The sequence below is a fragment of the Lonchura striata genome, chromosome 2 (genome assembly GCF_050655825.1).
Source record: "Lonchura striata isolate lonStrDom1 chromosome 2, ASM5065582v1, whole genome shotgun sequence".
In the NCBI taxonomy this organism is placed as follows: domain Eukaryota; kingdom Metazoa; phylum Chordata; class Aves; order Passeriformes; family Estrildidae; genus Lonchura; species Lonchura striata.
The window spans coordinates 69634761-69658085 of record NC_140704.1 but is presented as its reverse complement, the minus strand read 5'-3'; the positions used below and the strand labels follow the sequence as shown (position 1 = coordinate 69658085).

At 39.5% G+C, this 23325-nt stretch overlaps 2 protein-coding genes across 10 annotated transcripts in view; both read right to left on the bottom strand.

The window, feature by feature from the left end:
* Positions 1-15919, bottom strand: part of CDKAL1 (CDKAL1 threonylcarbamoyladenosine tRNA methylthiotransferase) — a 375203-nt gene extending 359284 nt beyond the window's left edge. For 2 of the 8 annotated variants that reach the window (XM_085573575.1, XM_085573576.1), the window contains exons 1-4: positions 15563-15919; positions 14188-14225; positions 12458-12624; positions 9464-9576 (exon numbers count right to left, since the gene is read on the bottom strand). In XM_085573575.1, coding sequence (XP_085429701.1) covers positions 9464-9576; positions 12458-12624; positions 14188-14225; positions 15563-15656 — 412 coding nt within the window. In that variant the 5' untranslated portion in view covers positions 15657-15919. Of the gene's footprint in view, positions 1-9463; positions 9577-12457; positions 12625-14187; positions 14226-14372; positions 14537-15562 lie in introns of all 8 variants that reach the window. The other 6 variants (XM_021553405.3, XM_021553407.3, XM_085573579.1 and 3 more) reach the window with 5 other exon arrangements.
* Positions 15920-20667: 4748 nt separating this feature from the next.
* The window catches only part of E2F3 (E2F transcription factor 3), a 41801-nt gene continuing 39143 nt past the window's right edge, over positions 20668-23325 (bottom strand). For both annotated transcript variants that reach the window (XM_085573582.1, XM_085573583.1), the window contains exon 7: positions 20668-22979. In XM_085573582.1, coding sequence (XP_085429708.1) covers positions 22714-22979 — 266 coding nt within the window. In that variant the 3' untranslated portion in view covers positions 20668-22713. The remainder of the gene's footprint in view (positions 22980-23325) is intronic.

The window sequence follows — 23325 nt, the reverse complement described above, 5'->3', positions numbered from 1 at the left end:
AGCAAATTCCAAAGCCAGGGATTTGAGATGAGACAAAAGCTAATGTCTTCTGCTTAAACAGCCTGTTCCTCAGCCCCAACACTTAATCTGCTAACTCCAACTAGTACCACACAAAAGCTACAGGATTCACAGCAGTGAATCCAAGACTGATAGATGTGCATTTCTGTAGGCCCATTATGCCCTGCCCTGCACCAGCTCAATTAGCTTAAGGTCCCCATGGGTGCAGTTTGGCCACAACAGCTACCCCACTTTCCCCAAGTGGTTGAAAACAGCATAAAAATCACAAAAACTGGACAGGACAAGGCTAAAGTTTCCTGTGAACAGCAGAAATATGTTCTGGCAATATAGAAAATTCTAATGCACAGTTTTATGGTGCAATGAAGTAATTTCTCTGCATATCCTGAGATGCAGAGCAGCCTTACGACTCCTCTCAAGGTGAGAAGGCTCGCTACCTATCCAGTATTGCTGAGACCAAAGAATTACACCATTTCTGTGAAACAGTATGAGCCTGTGCATAACTCACTTGATTTCAAATTAGGCTTTGGAGTACAGCAATGCCAGAAAAGAGCAGGACTGAATGGTTATTCCATGAACACCACGAGGAAGATACAGGTCACATGGAAGTCTACTCCAGCTTTGCTTCAGACATCGTTTCACTATCACAGAGCTCCTTCCCTGCAAACTTAAGGACCTCCTCAGGGACAGTCCTACTGCTCCCAGAGGTACCAGGGACCAACTGTCCTTCCACTGTCCTTTGGCAACTTGTTTGTCTCCACTATTGCAAACATCATTCAGAATAAAAGATTTTAAAAAAATAATTTAAAATATAAAATATTTAGATGGCAAAAGCAAGAAAATTAAACAACTCAGAGGTTCCTGAAGATAAGCTCAAGAAAATGATATGCAGTCAACATGAATGAATTTTTTAAAAAATAAGTACTTCCAGAAACCTTAAATTAAGGACACAAAATACACAAGCCAAGTACACAGCTAGGTCTTACCCACAAGTCAACTTAGGATGTTAATTCACAGCAGGTAGCATTTTCCCTCCAAAAAACACATTAAATCACATCTTGCAAACTGTTTAGAATTTGCCTGAACAAATGAAAAAGTTAGCTTTGGAAACTTAGGATAGCACCAGAGTAGTGACAACAGTTACCAAATGCTAGCCCTAACAAGCTCTTAGGCATGCAAACAATTAAATACTGATGACCAATCTAAAAATCATCTGCCTTTACATTTACAGGGTTTTTTTATGCTGTAGTAATGCATTTTAACAAGTAGTGTTTGTTCAGTAATCCTTACAGTTTTTAGTGTCTCGGAGAAATACACACGGTAAGACAGAGTACATAAGATTATTAAAATTAAACAATTTTTTAAATTATTCCTCTAGGAAAACAGTATGTTGACAGTTATCAGCAAATTCCTCAAATTATGTTTCAAAGATAAATGTAACCCAGCCTACCCAGATCAGCAAACATAAAGCAGAAAGTGCTTCCAGGCTGAATAGTTCTTCAAAAAGGTGCCATTCAGGCAATTACACCTCACGAATCTCATCTCCTTAACGCACTCTCTGGACAGGAAACTGAGTCCAACACGAAAGACAACTGAAGCTAAAAGGTGGTAACTCTCAGACAAAACAGAAATGCAAAACAGACCCTCATAATCAACAGCAAAGTTGCCAACTAAACCGGCATAAGATCAGAACGGCGGCAAGTAACTGAAATCAAAGCAGGTTTATTCCAAGAGCGTGCCTGAGGCTCCAGGCTCCTCCATCCATCCCGCTCCCAGCCCAGCGGCGCGGGCAGAGTCCCGGCCCGCCCGCCCGGCGGCAGCGGCACTCCTTTGCTGCTGCTGCCCCCTCTCGGCTGCCGCCGGCACCGCTCCCGGGCTCCCGCCCAGCCCACGGCACAGCGCGCCCAACCTTCCCAGCCTTCTCCCGCTGAAAAAAGCCCCGACTGCTTCACACCGTTACCTTATCCCAGCGGTGTGTGTGTGCGTGCCCACTGTCTAAACACTCTTTTAGATAGAAACCAGAAGGGTAGTGTCCAAACTCGCTCATACGGCCAAGCGGGCCTGGAGATACACAGAGCTGTATCATTTATTTTTAAAAAAAGGCATAAATCAAAAGCACAGATGAGCTAAGACAGCAGTAGACACACTCCAGGGATGGGATGGGAATCGAGAGATAAAAAATTGCTGTATGTTTCACTAATTGTTCACTCATCTCCAGGACCTGTTTTAACACCTGAGAGAATCACCTACCAGGCTTACATGAACATAACCAAAGCTGGCCATGAAGAAGGAAAAAAAATGACACCTAGTCTGATAGCCCTTTTCTCTCTTTTTTTTCCCCCGTCTTTATTTGCTCCGATCAATGAGGAAAAGCACCAAAACCAATTTGAGTTATTATCTGTTCTACTACATTTCTATTGTCTCCAGCTATAATTTCTGTGCATTTCTGTGTCTCCACAATCACACTGCAGTCTTTTCTCTTAGTATGCCCTCAGTCCTAAGAGAGAAAGAACACAAATGAACGTTCTGTATTTGGAGACACAGAACAGTTTGAGTTGTGCTACATTCAAAATACTTATAAGCAACAAGCTAGAAAGCAACTCAGCCAGGCTTTCCTTGCTCCCCAGATTAACTTACAGCAATTCACATACAGAAGCATCCACATTTCAACTGACAAAAAAGCATTGCCAAAATATATTAAAATCATCTTGATGCAAAGCTGCAACCGTGGCAAGTTCTGAGAAATCTGTCCTCACTGGCAGCTAACTTCATCCTCTCTATCAAATGAACTGTAGTCAAACTGAAGCAGGAGCCTGCAGTGAACATTAACCCACCACCACTATTTCCCAGTCCTCCAGGGTAACAAGCACGTCCTTTTCAAATGCTCCTGATGAAAATATAATCCTGCTCCTACCTCTGAGAGTACATATTCAGAGAAATCTCTTCAGGTTATAGAAAAATGGTCTGTCCTCCCATTAGCTTTTATAAATCTGCTATAAATTTTCCTTAAGCATGAAGAACTGTGAGACATGTGAAACTAATGTCTCTGTAGAACTCCTCATCATCTGGGTGTTTATGCTGAACTCACTTCATCACTGCTATTTATACTTCATTTGCTAATTGCTTAACTATCTACAAAAGAGACATATTCCACATCGGAGGACGGATGCTACCAGGAGTTGAAATTTACCTTTCATAGTTCAATCCTTCTCAAATTCATTCTTCTGGATTGCATGAAATTCAGCATTGCCAGAACTAAACTCCATTGCACAAACACCAGAGCAGGCAGCTAATGCTTTGTCACTAGCATTAACCCTAACCATGTCACACATGCTTAAATTTGCCTCTCTGAGCTCTCAACAAGTGTCTCTGAAGAGAGTATGCACATCAGATTTATTAGGTTCCTCAGTGTGCTCCCAACTTTCAGTTGCCTGCCCTATGATTGTGAAATAAAAACACTGAAAGAAAAAAAAAACAAACCCAAATAAACCACTCACAGATGAATAGACAATTTTAAAGAGGATAAAGACAGTACACACTTGTCACATCAAGCATCATGGCAGTGATGCCATTATGAGCAGAAAACAGACTCTAGTTCTTACTTAGTTGCCCCATAAACAGGGGACACATCACCCAGTTTGAGAACTCAAGAGTTCTATCCTGTAACAGAGACAACATCCTCAAAGCTGGACTCCCCACTTAACAGAAAGTTGCCCAACAGGAATAAGAAGTTGATCCTGAGGAAGCCGAGGTAGGAAAAACTCACCGCAAAGAGGTCATATATCTTGCACTGTGCTACAAGTCAGAAGTGATAAGTAACAGAAGTCTAGCCACACACGAGTTAGGAAGTTTTACAGGGAACACTGGAGCAGTAATACACAGTTGCCAAAACCACAATTATACGTTAGTTTACAGAGACTTAGGGAACATGCAGTGCTGTAGATGAGTCACAGCATGATACTGTATGAACGCTACACTGCAAGAAACTATCCCAACAATAACCAGACTCATCCCCCTCACTGGCTCATAGGACACTCTGAATGCTCTGGGAATATCTATTCCTTCCAAAGAATGGTAAAATCTTGATTGTCTACAGCTGTAAAACTCCATCTGCTACATCCCATGAGTCTCACCTGTTTTCTTCCCCACTATGTCTCATTTCACCCCCTCTCCTCATCCTTCTAACCATCTAACCATAAAAGTTTCAGTTTTTTAAAAGAAGAAAACCTTCACACCCACATACCAAGTATTCCCATACTAACTGCATGTCAGAACACACTTATCAAGAGCACCAAGAACCAGCACACAAAACAAACTTACGACAAGCAGTAACTCCAATCTTCTAACAGCAGGAATATACATCACTGGAACCGTAAGGCAATTATCTCACAACATCAGGCATAGAAATAAGGTACTTTACTGCCTCGCTCAGTATCAACATCCAAAAGCTTTTACATCTAGAAACAGGACTCAGTTTGAATCTGAAAGAGAAATCTAGCAGAACAGGTATGCTGATACGGTTATCAAGCAATGCAAAAATCATACAGGGCTGTGACTCTACAAGCTATAGACAATAGGAAAATTCCTCAGTGAGGGTCCAAAACACCAGAATTTAAACCTCTGTTCACTTCTCTCCATTGCTCAGCTGCTTCAGAGACAGTTTCATGACTGACGTGTTATAGAGAAAACAGAAACACTTCTCATCAACAGAAAAGTAGTGTGGGGTATTTTGTGTATTTAAGCAAACACCATACATACCCTGTCCCTCAAGAAAGGATTGTAAATTATCTTATTTTTCTAAATTGGAACTGCACTCATAACCATTTGAAAAGTATAAATCCAAAAAAAAGGACTAACCTTGAATTCTCTGACTAATAAGGCACTTCATGAGCAGCTAATAAAGATTTGTCTTTTAGCTTAATAAGAATACTAAATATACCTCACAATGAGGATGGCCCCAAAAATTACACTGTAGTCACTACCATTTTACATGATACTTATGAAGGAGCAGATGAGCATTATCAGCAGGGTGGAGAGCAAAAAATGGAAAGACCAACTGCTGATTCTGAGCAACTAAAAGCATGCACTGGAAACCAGCAGAGATCTTAGTCAAAATACTTCATCAACCACTATGCAGGCTGCAGAGAGCTTATTTTAAAAATACAGTAATATATTAAAGAGATCTCTACTTTAAAACAATAAAATAAATCAAAATCTAGTATTAAAAATTTATTGTGTAGTACAAAAGTACTTTTAAGACAACACTTGAAACAAAGGACCAGATACTGAAGTGATTCACAACCCAGGAATCAATACCTGTACAGTCTTAGTAATTTTCTTTATTTTGCACTTGGATGAATAAAATTCATGCTGCAGCATGCTTTGCTGCACCTGTGTGGGGATGGCCAAAGTCTACACAAGCATGGCTTACGCAACACAATGAACATGAGACAATGCATTTGAACGCTGAAGTCCATTTTAGATTGCAGCACCTCATCTGCTTTTCAACAGCAGACTCTTTCCTTTTACATCAGTCTTCTTTTCAATATGAGGTCTTAAGGAGATCATTCTTGCTTCCTTGTCTTCTTCCTTCTTTCCTCTATGCAAATGTGCTGTTTAAGCAGATGGAGAGTCTTAATCATACCTCAGTTACATCCACTGGTAAGCAAAACTGACAAGTGTTTAGAAAATTATCAAATAGGAGAGGTAAAAAACTCCAGATAATTGCTTTAACAGGATTTCAAAATATTATTTGATATTTGCTTTAGAGAAATACATAAATTCTCTGCACAGGGAGTTACAAAGTTGTAAGACATAACCTGGACTATAAACACAGTAAGATTCAGTAAGAATTGGCAAGTCTCACTGGTACAAGTCCTGCCAACTAAATGGAGTGAACTCTACACAGCAACTTTCCATCCAACACACTTACAGAAGAAATCTCTGAGACAGTGAATAGGATGGCTGAACTAATTTCAGATTAGTCTAAAACTGCACAAGTAAAGCTAAAGGTCTATAACATAACCCAGTTTCTAAGTGCTACATCAAAGCCAAGACCACTGACATAGCAGAAACTATTCTTGTTTGTAGAATCCCATGCTAGAGGAGGAGTATGTTCTGTGCTAGCATTCATTTCTAAAATTCACAAAAGTGTAGTGCACATAAACTGTGACTGCTTTAGCCTCACTGAATGTTTAATAAGTTTTTGCTTCATCTTCATCAAAGAAAAAGTTGGTGTTCATTTTTTCTGATATTTCTGAATTATTAGCAATGCCTTTCCTACCCCAGCATGTTTTACAATGGCTGAGGAGGGCATGCTTTGGACCTGAACTGACCTGAGCCAGAAACAATCTGTACTAAATAATAAGCATACTTAATGTCTTGATCCACCAAAATGCATTCAAAGCTGGGCCAAGACCCATTAATTACACAAAACTAGAAACTTACAGATGTCAACACATGTGAATAGAGCTACCCACTTGAGAAGTGAAAGCATTCTGTGTCTGACTATACATGTGCAGTTCCATTTTTCAGAGAGAAAGCGAGCTACATGGCAAACATACTTAAGTCCCTTCTAAACAAAAATCTTGCTCACAATATTTGAAAGCTCCCAGCTCGCCCACTTCCTGTTTTTCACAGCAGGCATTACAGTCTGTACCATGAGAGTTTCTTCCTCCAGGGTGTATCTCACAGGGAGCACTCCAGCAGGTCTGCAGGCATGTCTAAACTACACAGCAAGTCATGCTGCCAAGAAACCAAAACCAGTTTTAGAACCAGTAAAGCCACCATCAGCTACACCATTTTCAGAATATGAACAATTACCCATGGTACAGCCCTACACTGATAGCAGCTGGTCCACACATTTCTGTGTGGTTCAGGCTTATAAAGGAGCTTTGTGTTCCCACTGGATGGTATGCAATTTGTTCAGAATGCTGCCCACCTTCACACTGTAAAAACAGATATAAAAATAGGTTCAGCTCTTCTGCTGGTTTTCCTTTGCCTATTTTTAAGCTGATGCAGTCCCTGACTTTAAATCACCACTGCTGTTATTGCAGTATCTGTATATTGCTGATTCACACTCTGGTCTCTCCCCAGTCACAGGCAATCTTTGCTGTGAGAAGTACAGCACTCAGTTTTTATCTTTGGCTATAGATGCTCCTGGAAGCAACAAAGGGTGCTTGTACAGAAAGAACATTTTTGAAACATGTGAAAAGCAAGGAGGACATTATATTAATGTTCAGTTTCAGATAGGTCAACTTGCAAGGCAGGTTGCATTGTTACAAGTTCCAGTTAGCAACAGGAATCTGTCTGATGCTGCTTTTCTTCCTTCTATGTTTTTTTCCAATCTTGCAATTAGACAGAAGACACTAGAAACAGTGCTCGAGTCCTTCATAATGGAACAAAAACTGTAAGTAAAGCTCACATTTTCTAAAGCCAGAACTTTATTCCAGCATCTTTTCAGGAAGTGTTGTCTCAAAAGCTTAGGAACATGTAGGAAATAGGTTAATCCAAACACTTTTAAGTAATAGCTGTCCAAGACACTGTGACAACAGACAATCTTTCAACTTAGTATTTCTATCTTTTCCCCAAGATTGTAGCAGTTTTATGCTACCAAAAAACTAACGAATTCTAGCAACACAAAGATTGATTTACAAAATAGCTCTTACAAAATATTTTCTTCTTATTTTTTGCCTACCATAAACAATATTAAGTTTAATTTCAAGAAATGTTTGACATTTGGATCATTTAAGCAACAGGTACTATTATGAGTAGCTGCTTCAATGTATAGGACAAAAAGATTAAATCCCTATTTGACATCCTATCTGAACTTCCCAGATGACTAAATATTAAAAAAGCCGAACATGCCTTTTTAAGCATAGACTGACAAGAACTACTTAATTTAAAAAGAAGAAACTACACTGCATAATTTGTGCCTATCACTTAGCATTCAGGCTTTTCTATTTGTTCCATTTAATATATGTACATACATTAACATAAACTAAATCAAGATTTAGATTTGATAATGACTAGAAACTAGCAGTCAATTTCATGTACAAATACCAAAATTACTCTCAGACTCCTCTCCCAGCAACTGCAACTTTTATTAGGCTTTTAGTTCTCAGTTTCAGATTCTAGAAGTAGACATATTTCTATTCTAATCTTATAAACAGTTAATTTTCTAAAAAGATAAGGTATCAAAAATTTAACATAGTTCCTTCCTTCACTGCACTCCCGTCTTCCCTACATCTCTCTCACAGAACAGCCATCTCCATCTTGACAAGCCAAAAGCAGTTTTTGGAATAATATGCATTAGAACAATGAAGGTAAAGATGAATTAAATTTAAGAAAGCCATAACAAAAACATATTTGCCATCTTATACAAACAGCTGCTGCAAATAAGAGGTTTTGGATCAGCACTCCACTTGTCTGTGGAAAGAGCATACCTACTACATACCTACTAATTTAATAATCAACATGGTTCCCTAAAGTAGTTCAGCACTTGAATAATTTAGTGTCTTATGTCTATGTAAGAAAGATCAACAGAAATAAAGGAAAATGAGATGCAACTCTTTAATGGTATCATGACACGTTCAGAAAAGAAACGGCCATTCTGTGAAATCAGAAAAATATCAGGGCAGACAACTTCATAGTCTTTCAGTATACAAGTTTAGGTGCAAGACACACCTGAACTTGAATTAATTAATAAAACTTAAGTTTCTATTTTGACTAGTCAAAAGCTATACAAAAGTGTTCAGATAATACTTCTGTATTGCAACATGGTATTAAACCAACTTTTCAACTTGTCGGCCTATTTTGCATTAAGGAGATGAAATGTGGTCAGCATAACCACAAGTCTGAGGGCATTTTTAGGCTTGGGGAGGCAGAACAAGATGATGGGGAGACTTTAAAGTACTTGGAAGGGAAGGAGAAATAGCATTCTCAGCTCTTGGGATGATACAGGATTGTACCTCATAATTTCCAACCTCCATCATACTGATCATCCCTCCTGAAACAAAAGATCATTTACCTGGAGTAGACCACATCTGCTCCAATGCAAACACACATATCACCAAGTGAAAACACTGCCGGTCTCCCACTTCCCTGTGGGTTCCACCAATTACAATTAAAAAACAACAATTAATATATTTCCCGTCCACTCTTATGAAAACTTTTCAATTCAGTTTAGCAAGTAAAATGTCAAAAAAAGGCACTAAATTACACCTGATGTCTGCCCTGTCAAGAAAATCCAATCATTCTGAAAGCACTCATCCTGTAATCATTCTACTTAATGCCCAGAAAGCAGTTTACCTCTTCACCTTCAGATCAGAAAGGATCAGAAGGGGATTTTCAAAAGCATAATTAAGACTGAAAATATTTGATGAGAGTTTGACAGCTCTGAACATTCACCCCAGAAAAACTGAATTACAGAGCTCACTCATACTGTTACCTGTAATTGTGTATCCATATGCAGCCAGCTGTCCAGCCATATATTCACCATCTGAATTATTGTGAGAACATCCCCATGTACGAATCCAGATTTTCTGAACACCAGGAATAATGCTGTCAAGTAAAAACAAATGAGAAATGCAAGTTAAATGATGAACAGGCTTCCCCTTTAAGTCCACTGAACTGACTGAATGAACTGTAATTCTTTAAACATAAAATAAGCTGTGCAAACAGTAACAACTCCAAAACAGCTGAGGAAAAACAGTAATTATGTGATTTTAGTGTAACAGGTTACACTACTCTGCCCCTTGCTGGGGCAGAGTAACATAAACCTCTGTAGGACTGTGTTTTGTGTTTGTGACTGAAACAGTGTTAACACACAGATAATTCAGCTGTCATTGAACAGTGTTTGCTTGTTTCCCACTGTGCTCCATCCCGCCACAAGCAGAATGCAGATGGACAACAGGCTGGGAGGAACATGAGCAGAGTAGCTGACCAACAGGATAATTCATTCCAGATGACATCATGTTCAGCAATAAAAGCTGTGTGTTTGGTCTTTCCAAAATAACCACTGTTCTGAGACTGGTTGGGTACCAGTCTGCTTGTGGGAGGTGGCAAATGGCTGCTTTTGCATCACTTGGGGCTTTTCCCCGCTCCTTCCTTCACTTTATCTGTCTTCATCTCAACCCACAAGTTTTCTCACTTTTACTCTTCCAGTTCTCTCCCTTGTGGTAGAGTCAATCCACCACAACTAGCAAGAAAAGAAATAGAAAAGTTTCAGCATGGAGAAGGTGCAGGAGCTGTAGGATAACACAGAATCAGTACATTGCAGTTATGTTAAAGCAACAACAAAAACCACAACAAAACAAGTAAACACAGTAAAAAAATAATACCAAACTTAAATTCCCCAAAGTTCTCAAAATTACCGTATCATGTAACAAGTAACCTTCAAGTGACAGCACGGAAATTAGGCCACCAGCAAACAAACTGCAACCTTTTGATATTACGGCATGCATTGACTATAGCTCCCTCCACACAAGCCAGCTCTATAAATTAACTTGATGGCCTCCAGCCTCACAAACAGCAGAAAGCCCCCATCCCAACCTTTCCAGGCTACAGAAGCAGCATGGCAGACGAGCAGTTTGGAGCCAGCACATACAAGGCTCCAAAAACCAACAAAAAGTTCTGTAAGAAGCTCCCATTGAAATTCCTGGGATAACTGCCAATGAGCTAAAGATGCCAGTACAAGAACACCACACATCCTGGAACACAATACTGCGCCCTGCCTACAGCTTTTTTTCCCTCCCTCCCCCTCCACACTTCTTTTTTAACAGACACTTCCCCTACCTAAAAATAGAAATTTGTTGATGGAACATTAATGATCATTAACTGCAAACACAGGGTGTTTAGACTTCCTGCTGTCTAAACAACACATGTTCATGTGCTTTCTTGGGTACAAAACACTAAAACACAGCCTGCTAGAGAATATCTAGTACCTGAACACTTTGGGGCAGGAACTACTTGTGTAAAGTATCTACAGAGCACCAGCTCAGCTGCCCATATATTCCTGGCAGACTGGGGCCAATGTACTTATAGGGGCATGTAGAAAAAAATGCGTTGTTATGCTAATAAAATCTCTTTTGAACACCAGTGAAAACCCATAATTTTATTTCTCCAGATGAAATTAAATTTCCATACACAATTTATTTTCATCTTTATCATCTAGGGAAATTTCATCCACCAACTTCAAACCAATGTTTCAAAAAAGAAAAAGAAAAAAAAAAAGAAAAAACCCAGATGTCAAACCTGCAGTAGAAACTATAATCAATAACTAAGTTGACCTAACCTCTAATCAATTCCACTGCAGCAGAATGTTGATTCTGTTCTTATGGAAATCCCAAGTAGGAAAAATGCAAAGACACATTTAATGCTTACTGCATACTATTTCCACTGAAATAAAACAGCAAGTTCCAAAGAAATTTTACCATATCACTTGCAGGATGTACACACAAGAAATACGGCCTTTGCAAATCCCAGGATGCAGAAAACAGGTTTAAAGACTGAAGCAAGGATGACAAAAGGAGACTGGGTCAGAGAATACACAGTTCAGCACACTGGGCATACACAAGTCCCCGGGCCCTGACAGGATGCACCCACAACAAAGATGTACTGGAGACAGTCCAACAAAAGGCCATAAAGATCATGAAGGGACCGGAACATGCCTCATAACAGAAATGGCTCAGAGACTGTTCTGCCTCGAGAAGGCTCAGGATGATCTCAAAGTATACAAATACGTGAAGGGAGAGTAAAAAGAAGGCATAGCCTCCTTTTTTTCCAGTGCTGTCTAGTGACAGGACCAAAAGCAACAGGCACAAATGAAACATGGGAGGTCCCTTCTGAGCATCAGGAAACACCTTTTTCACTATAAGAATGACCAAGAACTGGCACAGGTTACTCGTGGAGACTGCAGAATCTCCATCTCTTTGATGGAAAAAAACCTACCTAGTCAGAGTCCTGCCAACTGGTTCTTTGTGGCAGTGCTCAAGCAGTGGGTTTGGAAAAGAGGACCTTCCAACCCTTTTGCACCTCTCAGGATTTTGTTCCTATTATTCACTTCAGAAGTCGAAAGGCTACTCCAGAACTGCATTTTGAAAAGCTCAGATTGTATTTAGGTAAGTAAGATTAAACAAACAATTTTTCAGAAATCCTTTACACATAAAAGCGTAAAAGAAACCATTTTTCCAGACTGATTATTCCATTAATCAACAACTCAGCAATAACTGATTTCTACAGAAAATGTGTCTAGGAAAAGGAATTTGTTACGGATTTATTATTTAGTCTCTCTACATTCTATATGGAGTATTTTACTCATTTTTATCTTGTACATAGATTTTACATTAAGCTATAACACAAACTTCCACCTTATTTTTAAAATCTGACAATCACATACGAGATACAAGAAAAGCACCAACACAGGGTCAATGTAAGACTTTACCTGTCACTTGGGGGCTCATCATCTGTCTGAATGTTTTTCTGGGAGTTGCGTTTTCGCACTTTGGGAAAAATATTCCTTCTCACAAACTGTCGATCGTGTGGCTTCAAATCTTCTGCTGACACGATGTCTTCGATATCCTCAAGCACTGACTCACAGGCAGCAGGCATCTTCAAGAAGTGTTGTGAGAAGATTGGCATTAGGAAAGCATTTGAATACAAAACCAAGGCCTCATACCTACTGCACATTTCTCATAAAGAAAAGTCAGATAAATCTCTAAGCGTATGTGCAATATATCACACATATGAGGGATACTGAGCACATGAAAACAATCCACTACCAGAGACACTTCCTGAATGCCTCCTCCCCCGATACCTCAAACACAGGCAGGGAGAAAGTCACAAACCACACAGATTCCTAAGGGCTTGTTTATAAATCATCTGTACCTTGTCCTCTCCTAACTCCAAACCCCTTCATCTCCTCTGACACGACACATTCAAGAGACAGGTATTTTTAATCATGTCAGCATAATTATGAAATAGTGCACTCATGTCATTTGATGCATGTACTTCCACTCACATCACAGAAGAAGAACAAAAGACACAGAACACAAGTGACTGCTCCAGAGGCCATTCTGGCTCTCTTATTTGTGTGTGGACACTATCCAAACATGTTTCCAAAGTCTTTTTGAAAAAAAACTAAACTATTCCTAGAATTCCTGATCCCACAAGCCTTTAATCTGAATTACTTAATTCACTGGGACAGTAAAATAAAAATTCATGTTCTCAGGTACAGAATGTTAAACAACTATACCTAAATAATAAAAAAATATATACTATAATCTGGCTAGAATAATACATTAAAAGATTGCTAATAACTAATTATATTTTCCACAAGAAACTAAATATATATGCATATGTATCTCCCAGCAGTTGTGAAAATCCAGATCAGTTTTCAGGAATCAAAAAAAGCAATTTGCTAGAAAAGTCCATAAAAAGAGTTACTGCTGTAACTCCTAATTAGAATAAAGTCTGAAGTACCATTGGAAACTCGGGTGTTTTACAAACACCAACACCTACTAAGAAAATCATACAAGGGTGTTTCAGAGTTTACAGGGAAAATACAACACTTTCCTAACTGCAATGAAGAACAAAAAAAACAAGGCTTTAATGTATTTAAACTTATACTTCAGTAACCAAAGATTTGCTGCTGGCATAAAAACACTTCCAGATGTTGAAAATTAATTACTGAAGTACATAAGAAGTAAAACACCCGTGCATTTTCCCAATATGTGTACTTCAGTCAATCTTGCAAAATATACTTCAAAATAAAACTTAATGTAAGCTGAACCATCACATATCTGCATTTAACTTAAAAAGGAACAGAATGATGTCACAAAGAGCTACTTAGGCAACTAGCATTCTTCTAGAAAAAAAAAAAAAAAAAACAGGATCTATACAGTAATGCAGCAAAAACCAAAAATAAACATTTGTGAAAAGTCTAGCAATAAAGAATATGAAGGAAAGGTGACTTCTCTTACACTAACTTACACCACTGAGAATATGTAGAAATAAAGTTATCAAATCAGTATCTGGAAGGGAATAAAATGTTTAAATTTGTCACTTTTTCTCTCTTACAGAAAAATATCCAATAAAATGGAGCATATGGAAAAGCAAATAAGCTTATTTAAGCAACCCATGGAAGAAAAAATACAGCCAAATTAAAATTCCTACCTTTTTAAGCAAGGTCAAAATCCTTTTGGACAGTAAACCTGGGGGGTGGGGGGTAAGGAGGAGGAAAAGGAAAAAGACATGGCATGAACAAGCAGAACTAGCAGACAGAAAGCCATGAATTCACGTTATTGTCCAAGAAGCACTCATCCTCCCTTTGCAGAAATACATTCCTTGCTCAGTCTGACCTCATGCAGACTGGGTGCACACACTGGCTGGCTGGCAAGGTGGAAGAGTTCCCACGTTTTCCCTGTCTCCTGAGCACAGGCACAGTTCTTTTTGTCTTCTTCTATAGAGTTGGTTTTTTTTCAAAGTCAGATGTATTTAAATTATCTCAGACTTCCTGCAGATTCTGTCTTCAATCAGTTTAAAATTTTGAATGAAAGAAAGGAGAAAAAGTAACAGTAAATTTTAGTTCAAGTCATTCACAATATTTTTTAAATTAAAACACTGTGAAGTTGTTTTGAAACAGATTACTTGATATCTGCACTAGTTCCATATGCATGCATGAGATCTCCTTCACATGGAAAAAAAAAAAAATAAAGACAAATTCCTGCAGCTATTCTGGTAGATAGACTGAAATAAGAAGCAGTAACAAAATTAGAAGTTAATGTATTCTTCTTATACAGCCCAGCTGCACCTACAGAACTCTACATTTTTCTTTTAAAAAATGTTAGTACGCAAATAAAAAACTAGAGTTGTTTTAACATCTTGTCACACACAAAACTTCCCTTGTGCCAGTCTGGTTTGGTGACCCCTGCTCAATCTCCTCGCACAAACCAATGGAAAACTTCCATTCAGATGGAACAGGACCGCCCTTTTCAGCTATTTACCAACAGGTGTCTCCGGTAAAACCCCGGGATTTTATCCCCGGCCTCAAACAGAGCAGAACACTGCAGCGTTAATACACAGTGAGACCGAGTTTAAAGCATAGCCTAAGTATGTATGTGTGTTCCTATATATATGTAGATACCACAGAACGATGGAATTGTTGGCGTTGGAAGAGACCTCCAGAGATCATCCAGCCCTGCCACGGCAGGACCACCTGGAGCAGGTTACATGGGAAGGTGCACACGAGGGTTTTGAACGTGTCAGGAGAGGGAGACACCACAACCTCCCTGGGCAGCTTGCTCCAGAGCTCTGATACCCTCAATGTAAAGTTCTTCCTGTTAAAGCGAAACTTCCTGCGTTTTAGTTTATGGCCACTGCTCCTCGTCCTGTCACTGGGCGCCTGAAGAGTCTGGCACCACCTCTGAGACATTTATACACATAAAAGAGACCCCCTCTCGGTATTGTTCAGAATAAACAGACCCCGTTCCCGCAGTCTCTTCTCGTATACATAAATATTAGAACAACACAGACATATATAAACACACACACACAAGTACGGCCCACGGGCGAGGGGCAGCCCGGACCACGCACATCCCGGAGCCCGGCTGGGCTCGGCCCCCAGCCCGCTGAGGGTTCCCCATCCCCGCCGGCCCCCGCGGAGATTCCCGCCGGGACGTTCCTCTCCTCCTCCCGAATTTAACGCGGAGCCCCGCAAGGCCCCACAGGGGACGGGAGCATCGCGCGGGCAGGAGAAGGGGAGCTCGGCCAGACCGTCACAGGCAGGCAGCGGAGATTAGGACGGGAAGGGGATGGGAAGGAGGGCAGGGGAGGCGAGGGGCCCGAGCCGGGCCCGAGCCCGGCACTCACCGCGCCTCACCCGGGCTCCGCCATCGCGCCCCGCCCCGGGCCTCGCGCGCGCAGCGGCGCCGGGACGGCGGCCGGCGGGGGCCACAACAGCGCCGAGGGCGCGCCGCCGTCGCTTCGCCACTGAAAGCGCGGACTCCCCGGGCCTTGGAGTCCCGCCTTGGTGTTGTTACGTGTAATTAATATAATTCGCGCCGGTGCGACATGATGTATGTAATATTTGATGTTGTTGGAAGCACACACACGTCGGCATTGGGAGTTGTCCCCGCATATTCGAAAACCAGTCTCTGATAAAACCTCATTTGCAAGGTAATACATGTGGCTCGCCCGGAGATGGGTCGTTCCTCGAGGTGATACAGGAATGCCGGGCGATGGTCATCCCGGCAACGACCCGAGATTGGGATCGCTGGAACCCTCCCGGCTGGTCCATCTGAATGCCGTGTTCCAGTAACTACATCAGAGAGATTCATCACCACCCGGACACCGAATTGTTCAAACTCAACACAGAGAAAAGAGACTTTATGAATATGTGGGACTTTGAATGGAAAGAAAAGGCTGATCGCCCCGAAATCCTGGCCTCGAGCAAAATATTCCCTGTAAAAATCGCTTGTACCAGGAGGACCCTCTGCTGTCTATTCTGTGACACCCCCAGCGCCGATCCAGGACTCGGCACTGTCCTTCTTGTGGCTGGCTCAGAGAGAATTCGATCGCTATAATAAAATTGTGGGGTTTTTACTTTTAATTCGGCTGGGTCAATTTTTATTTATAACAGTTTTAACTGGAAAATAGCAATTCCAGCAATACATATCCAGTTAAAGTGCTTGCGATCCTGATGTATCTGATCCAAATGGGTGATGAGCTATTCAATCCTCTTCTGGCCACAACACGCTTTCTTTATTATTATTTTTCTTTTTCATCGTTAATTTCCTCAAAATACAAAGCTAGTAGCAACTTTGCTGAATAGTATAAACTATATTGGTCAGAATATTTAGTAACAGATGGCTGACATTTCTTGCACTGTTTTCCTCCAAACTTTTCAGATTGATATTTAGTAGAACACCAGTGTGGTTGTTGGATGGCTGAAGCTAAAGCTCTGAGCAGATTAAGGATGCAGCCTCCCTGGCAATCAAAGTGTAGCGAGCATCCTGTGAGTGCTTTGGCTTTAACAGACACAGTTAACCTAAAACGATTATTTGTATTGTATCTTTAATAGATTCTGTTTTGAGGTAGTCAGCTTTGGAATGTAAAAGTCACCATTTCCCGTAGTTGCATTTCAAATGATAGGTTTCTCTTTTCAGAAGGAGTCTTTGGAACCAGTTTATTCTTTAAAAAGAATATATAGTATATATAGACTATAATCTTTAAAAGATTATAGTCTCTCTGGAACTGGAGGGAAACTGAATGAAAACCCTGGGTGTACTCCATAATAGGCCTGTTGGTCCACTCACAGATAAAACATGGCAACTTCTAATTATGAGTATCATCTCCCTCTCCTTTTCATTACAAACTTGTGTTTACTTTATATAATGCTTATCTGACAATGCTCACAGGAAGAAAAAAAAAGTAAAAAAAATATGTGTGGACAAAGGAACAGGAGAGATTTAAAGAGAGAACTGGGACAGAAAGAAACACTTCACTTAAATCACTCTTTAAAAACAAATTCTGAGCAGAACTGAGCTCTATTAATATCATCCTGCTCTCATGATGGAGTATTGTTGCAGTTGAAGATATATTTGCCTTCCTATTTGGTCTTTGTTTAGGCACACAAGTACTTCCCAAATATGCTTTCAGGGAGACACTATGTGATGTGTCATTACTTAGTTTTTGGGGCATTTTTAGTCCAGGAGAGAATGGAGGAAAACATTTCAAAATGGATGGCCATGCTGATCTATTTCAGACCACCTCCTATGGAATAAGAAGTCCCTACCAGGTCCATAGTAATGTTATCATCCCCCATCAGCATTTTAACTGCTGCCTCATAAGGTCAGCAATTGTTTTCCTTTTTTCTTTTCAGTTTCCCATGTTCAAAGTATTTCACATGCAGTCCTTGAATTCATCTTCTCTCTTCTGGGAGCACTGCACTGCCTTCCCTCACAGCTGTCCCCACCAGCCAAGTGTTTCTGCTCTGGTTAAAAACCCAACTGGGCACACACCAGTGCTGGTTTACAGCTGACCAAAAGAGAAAAGCACTGCCTACAAGACATAACCAAAAATCTCCAAATGGCCAACACTGACAAGCACTACTAATTAAAGGGAGGCAGTGATCTCCAAGCGCAGCTCCCAGGCAGGAATAACCCATGAATCCCATACCTAGTGACATAAATAGGCCACACTGATCAGCTCCAGCATGATCTGGCAGAGCCTTTACTTTGTCCCGCTGCCAAGAACTCATAGTAGCAAGCAGCCCTTGTGCCAGCACAGTCCTGCTGAGTCCTAGGATGTAGCCACAAATTGGAAGGCACTCTCCCAGTGCTTTGGAAGCTCACAAACCTAAATTGCTTTGTAGCACATTCTCAGTAACCTGACAGCAGGTAGCACAGCAGAGAGAAAGGAGCAGGAAGAGTCTTCCTGATTGCAGGAAGAAAGTTTATCCATATCTACCTGGGAAAATTGCTTTTTGTGCGACAGTGGCTGGGAGTACAACTTTCAATGCTGGCCTTCTCTGGCCAGGCAGCATACGGGCTCCAGTTCCTTGAGTATCCAAAGAAGAGCTTTAGATTTCATCCTTTGCAAGTTGCCTGCAGACCTCAGTTCCTACTCCTCAGGGCTGGTAGACTCAAGGACACAGCCTCAGGCTGGGTTACCAACTGAAGTTATAGGTTTTGCCAGGAGTAGGTAGCTGGAAAAATACAAAACTACTGGGAAGGTAAAATCCAAATCTCAACTTCAGGTCATAGTTAGTAGAAGATACATCCTTAATGGGTTTAGAGTGTCTCAACAAACATCCTTAGGGAAGGAAAATAGCCAGGGAGGTAAAGGGTCAATTTTTATATGGCAACCTTATTCTCTAATAACTAACATCAGTTCTGGGTGGAAATGGGTGGGAAGATATTCAGGAAAAAAAAAAAAAAAAAAAAAAAAAAAAAAAAAAAAAAAAATTCTTAAAAGTGACACAAGAACAAGAATTTAGATCTTTTTTCCTCTATTCTTGAAATTTATGAGAATCTGGCTGGTCATTTGTGAGCAACATTCAGCACCACTGGGAACTGGCAACAGTCCATTTTTTCCCTGTTATATATATATATGACACTTTCTTCCTGTCAAGTTTTAGAAAGAAAATACTGGGTAAAGAAACTCCCAGACTTAATAAAGGTCAAGCATTCTGATCATTGCTTAGCTGTAGAGTAATAGCCAGGCAGATCTTACTTCAGCATGAAAAGCAGAATGGGGAGATGAATTCTACTTGTTTATGCTTTGGTTAATATCACTCCAGTGACTTTGCTATACAGGCTCATGGTTCACTCAGTGTTGAGAATTGTTGGCTGCAGGAACACTAAAGGCATTGTGCATTAATTGTGTTTCACACAGGGAAAAAAAATATATATATATAGTAAATTTGGTGCTTTTAAACATAAAGCTCTTTCATGCTACAGAAAGCACCTCACATATTTTCATTCTTTCTACAAGAAATGTTCATGTCTGCAGCAAGACCAAGGTGCAATTTATTCCTTCAGGTATAAGTCAAGAGGAATATAGTGAGTTTCTTGTCATTCATAGGTAGATGAGTTCTTACTGTACAGGAGTGTGAACCTCTCTTTTGTTATTTATTTTTTCAGACTCCTTTCCTGTCTGTAAAGGAATAAATGGTTGCCTATCATTCAGGTCATGTTGACAGATTTTTCCAAAACCTTTTCCATCTGCTGGCAGCCAAGGAATGCAGCACATACAGGCCCCAATAACACCCCCTTGGAACTAATACTTGTACACTGACTAATGTTGAGATACACCATACTAGTCTGGAGGAGCAGGAATAAGTATTTTAACTGGCTCATTTTTTTATCCTGCACCTCAGCATACCCCAGGTTCACAAAGCAGATACAGAAAGCAGAAGGAAGGAGACGGTAAACATGAGGGGAGACATGAAAACTAGTCATCAGTAGCAGATTCTAGGGGCAAATAAAATGTACAGGTGCACAGAGAAAGCAATAGCCTTTTCCTGGTGTGCAGGAAGTTGACAAGACACAAATGACTTGCTCAGAGGTACAACATTTAAGCAATCAACCGTATGACTGTGATTTTATTATCCTCATTTATTTTTTCTTTTTTTGCAGCTGACAAATGGCTGTGTATCTAAAAAGGCACAGCACCAAAACCAGAAAAGTAAAAGTTCATAAATATAGATCTGGCACAAGGGACTCTTGGAAGTGACCGAAGAAAACACTTCTTTTCAAAGCTACTATTAGGAAACTTCTAGAGAATTATCAGTAGGCCTGTTAAGCAGATCCTCAACAACTCCTTTCATGTAATTTAATCCTACAATAACACAATTTCTATGAAGTTTGCAAGAAGTCTGTTCCTAATTCATATGAGAGGAGAGGGAATAAATACATTTGTATAATCCCAACCTCTGGATCACCTGCTGTGTCTCTTAATATGTGTTTTATTCTTGTTTCACCCTGGCTTAAAAAAACTCACCAACCTTGTAAACATCATTAAAAAAAAAGGATTGAAACTATCTATCTAATGAGTGTTTGAACCAATAATGAAAACAGTAACAGGTTTCAAAAAGAAACAGTATGACAGGCACCAAAAGTAAGAAAAATTTAAATAGCTATATACAAATCTAAAGTCTTTAAAAAATTTCTTTTTTATTGATTCATTACCATACAAAATTTATTCAAATTACATCCATTTGAAGTGGTAAGATCACAGCTAGAGAACATGTCACCCTTTAGTAAATCTATTTACAAAACTCACCATAAAAGCTTTTTTTGTTGTTTTTTTTTTCTTTTTTTACAGTATTTTACAGAGGTTTGTTTTGTTTTTTGTTTTTTTTTTTAAACTAGCATACAATGCAAAGCTAAATTAGATTAGTATTTTGCCCACACACACTGGGACAAGTATTTAATTTGTACAAAAAAAAAAGATGGTCTGCATTAGTCTTCATTTTCTCTTCCCTCGCAAAAGTGCCCCTTTGTCTCACAAATCTTCATGCTCACACAACTTTTACTTTTCTCTTCCACAAGACGAAAACTTTAAATACTACAATTTTATTTACAGATCCACATCTAAAAAAACTCTTAAAAAATTACAAACCAGCTAGAAAATATTCTGGCAGTGTTTACAAATTAATTCTATTGTACAAAACTGCTAGATAACTAAAGTGTGAGTTGAGAACATATATCAAATTAAATACAACTGCTGAATGATCTATGCAAACATTTGTACATATAAACACACACTTAACACTGTTTAACAGTTCTTTATGTGTTGCCCTTTATACATTTGTTATATTCCAAAACCCACACAGTCATACAGTTTCCTTATTAGTACTGTGACTTCTTGCCTTTTCGTGTGTGAGCTTTCATAGCAGCAACTCAATGGTACCAGGAAACCTGCATACATAATATTACACTACAGTACAAATAGTACTAATTTTCTGAGTATGTCAGATAAGCACAACAGTAATGCAAACAAAAAGATTATATGGGCAGCATCTAATCAACATTACATTAATTTAGCCCAGAACATAGCAAAATATTTTACACTCAAGAAAAGAAAAAAATTAAGACTTCTTAAAATTCCTCTGACGTTCAAAAAATAAATATTGGTACTATACTATACTAGCAAAGATCTTCAAAAAATAAATGCAATTCAGTTGATGTGGTACTTACAGTTATGTACTTTGGAAAAAAAAATAGTTCCATTTTGCTGGCGAAGAGAATTATAAAAAGCTGTAAGCAGAGGAAGCTAACCCACTGAGATAAATATGATATATTGAACAAACAAAGCTTGGCATAAGTGTTTTCCATAGAGGGAAAAACCCACAGTGCATCTCTAGTAGGCACTTAACATGAAGCCCCACTTAGTACCACAAAAATTCTTGTACCAGTTCTAATGCACACCGGGGGCAGTAAAATTGGAACTGTGCATCATCGTTCTAGTTTAAAAAAAACAACCAACAAAAACTACTTTCACACACACACGCACACACACACAAGCATTTTTAAAAATCTGCGATTACTACAAGAAGTGGCAGAACTTTATACTTTTCAATATCTGCAATATACACTACATTTACAGTGTATTTTCTTTTCATTAAAAGCTTTTAAGGACATAAGTATTTGACCTCATAATGAGACATATACATAGCTCAAAATGAGCATTATGACAGCAATTTAAACATTCCCACAAGTAGTTCAAGAATCCCATTCCACTCTTTTGCATTACTTCATCTTTACGTTCACTGCATGTACAATCCATGTTGTGACACTCAAAAGACATGCATTCTCTGCAGAAGGCACGACCTGAAATACTATTACAAAATTGTTACTTAGGACTAAACCAGTTCATGAAGCCCTTCCCTGTAAGCCCACTTGTCACGGTAAGCAGAGACTGGGGGAGTGTGAGGACAAAATATCTACAGTCACCTGCTTGCACCTGCTGACTCGCAAGGCACTGGAGCTCGGGGTCAAGGACAAGGCTCTGCTGTAAAAGCCTTCCGTTGTTTCTTATGGAATTATAGGGAGTATTCAATTAAAATATCAGCACTGTTCAGGAGCCTAGTTGATTTAATAATGCTATTTTATGGTAAGGAGAGGACAACTCTGAATGACGGCAGGTTTTTTGATTCCATTAAAAACATATTTTAGTTACAGACAGCACTTAAGACAATCAGCTGTATATAAATTCATCCATCAGTGAAGGAAGTTTCTCTAAATCATAAGCATCAAAGAGGTCACTGATGCCTTCTTCATCCCCAAGGCTCAGCAAATAATCTTCCTGAAGCAGAGGAGGCAGCAAATTGAGAAACGGTCCTTCAAAGTTTGAGGGAATTTGGTCCTCGGTCTGCTGTAGAAGGTTGGCTGGAGAAGCCAATGGAGAGATTGTTGCCATATTTACTGAGCAGTCACCTTGTCCTGAGTTAACAGAAGCCACTTCTGTGACAGGAGGGAATAAAAATAAAAGTTGTCACATTTAATCTCAGTAGAAATATCAGACACATCAAACAAAGTAACCACTGCATAAAGGACCTTTCATAAAGCATCATTTCAGTAATAAAAAAATGGCCTCCATATAATTTCTAGCTTGTGTTTGATGTGTTACAAAACGCTTCTCAAAAATGATCATGTTGCTATCATCTCTGACTTTCCTGTTAAAAAGTTATCTTACAAGATTTAAACAACTACAAACATAGTGAGCTGCTCATTTTTCAGTGGAGTTGATAGTCAAAATGGAGAATTTTCTAGGTACCAGATATCATCAGTGAAGCAATGTAGCTTCACA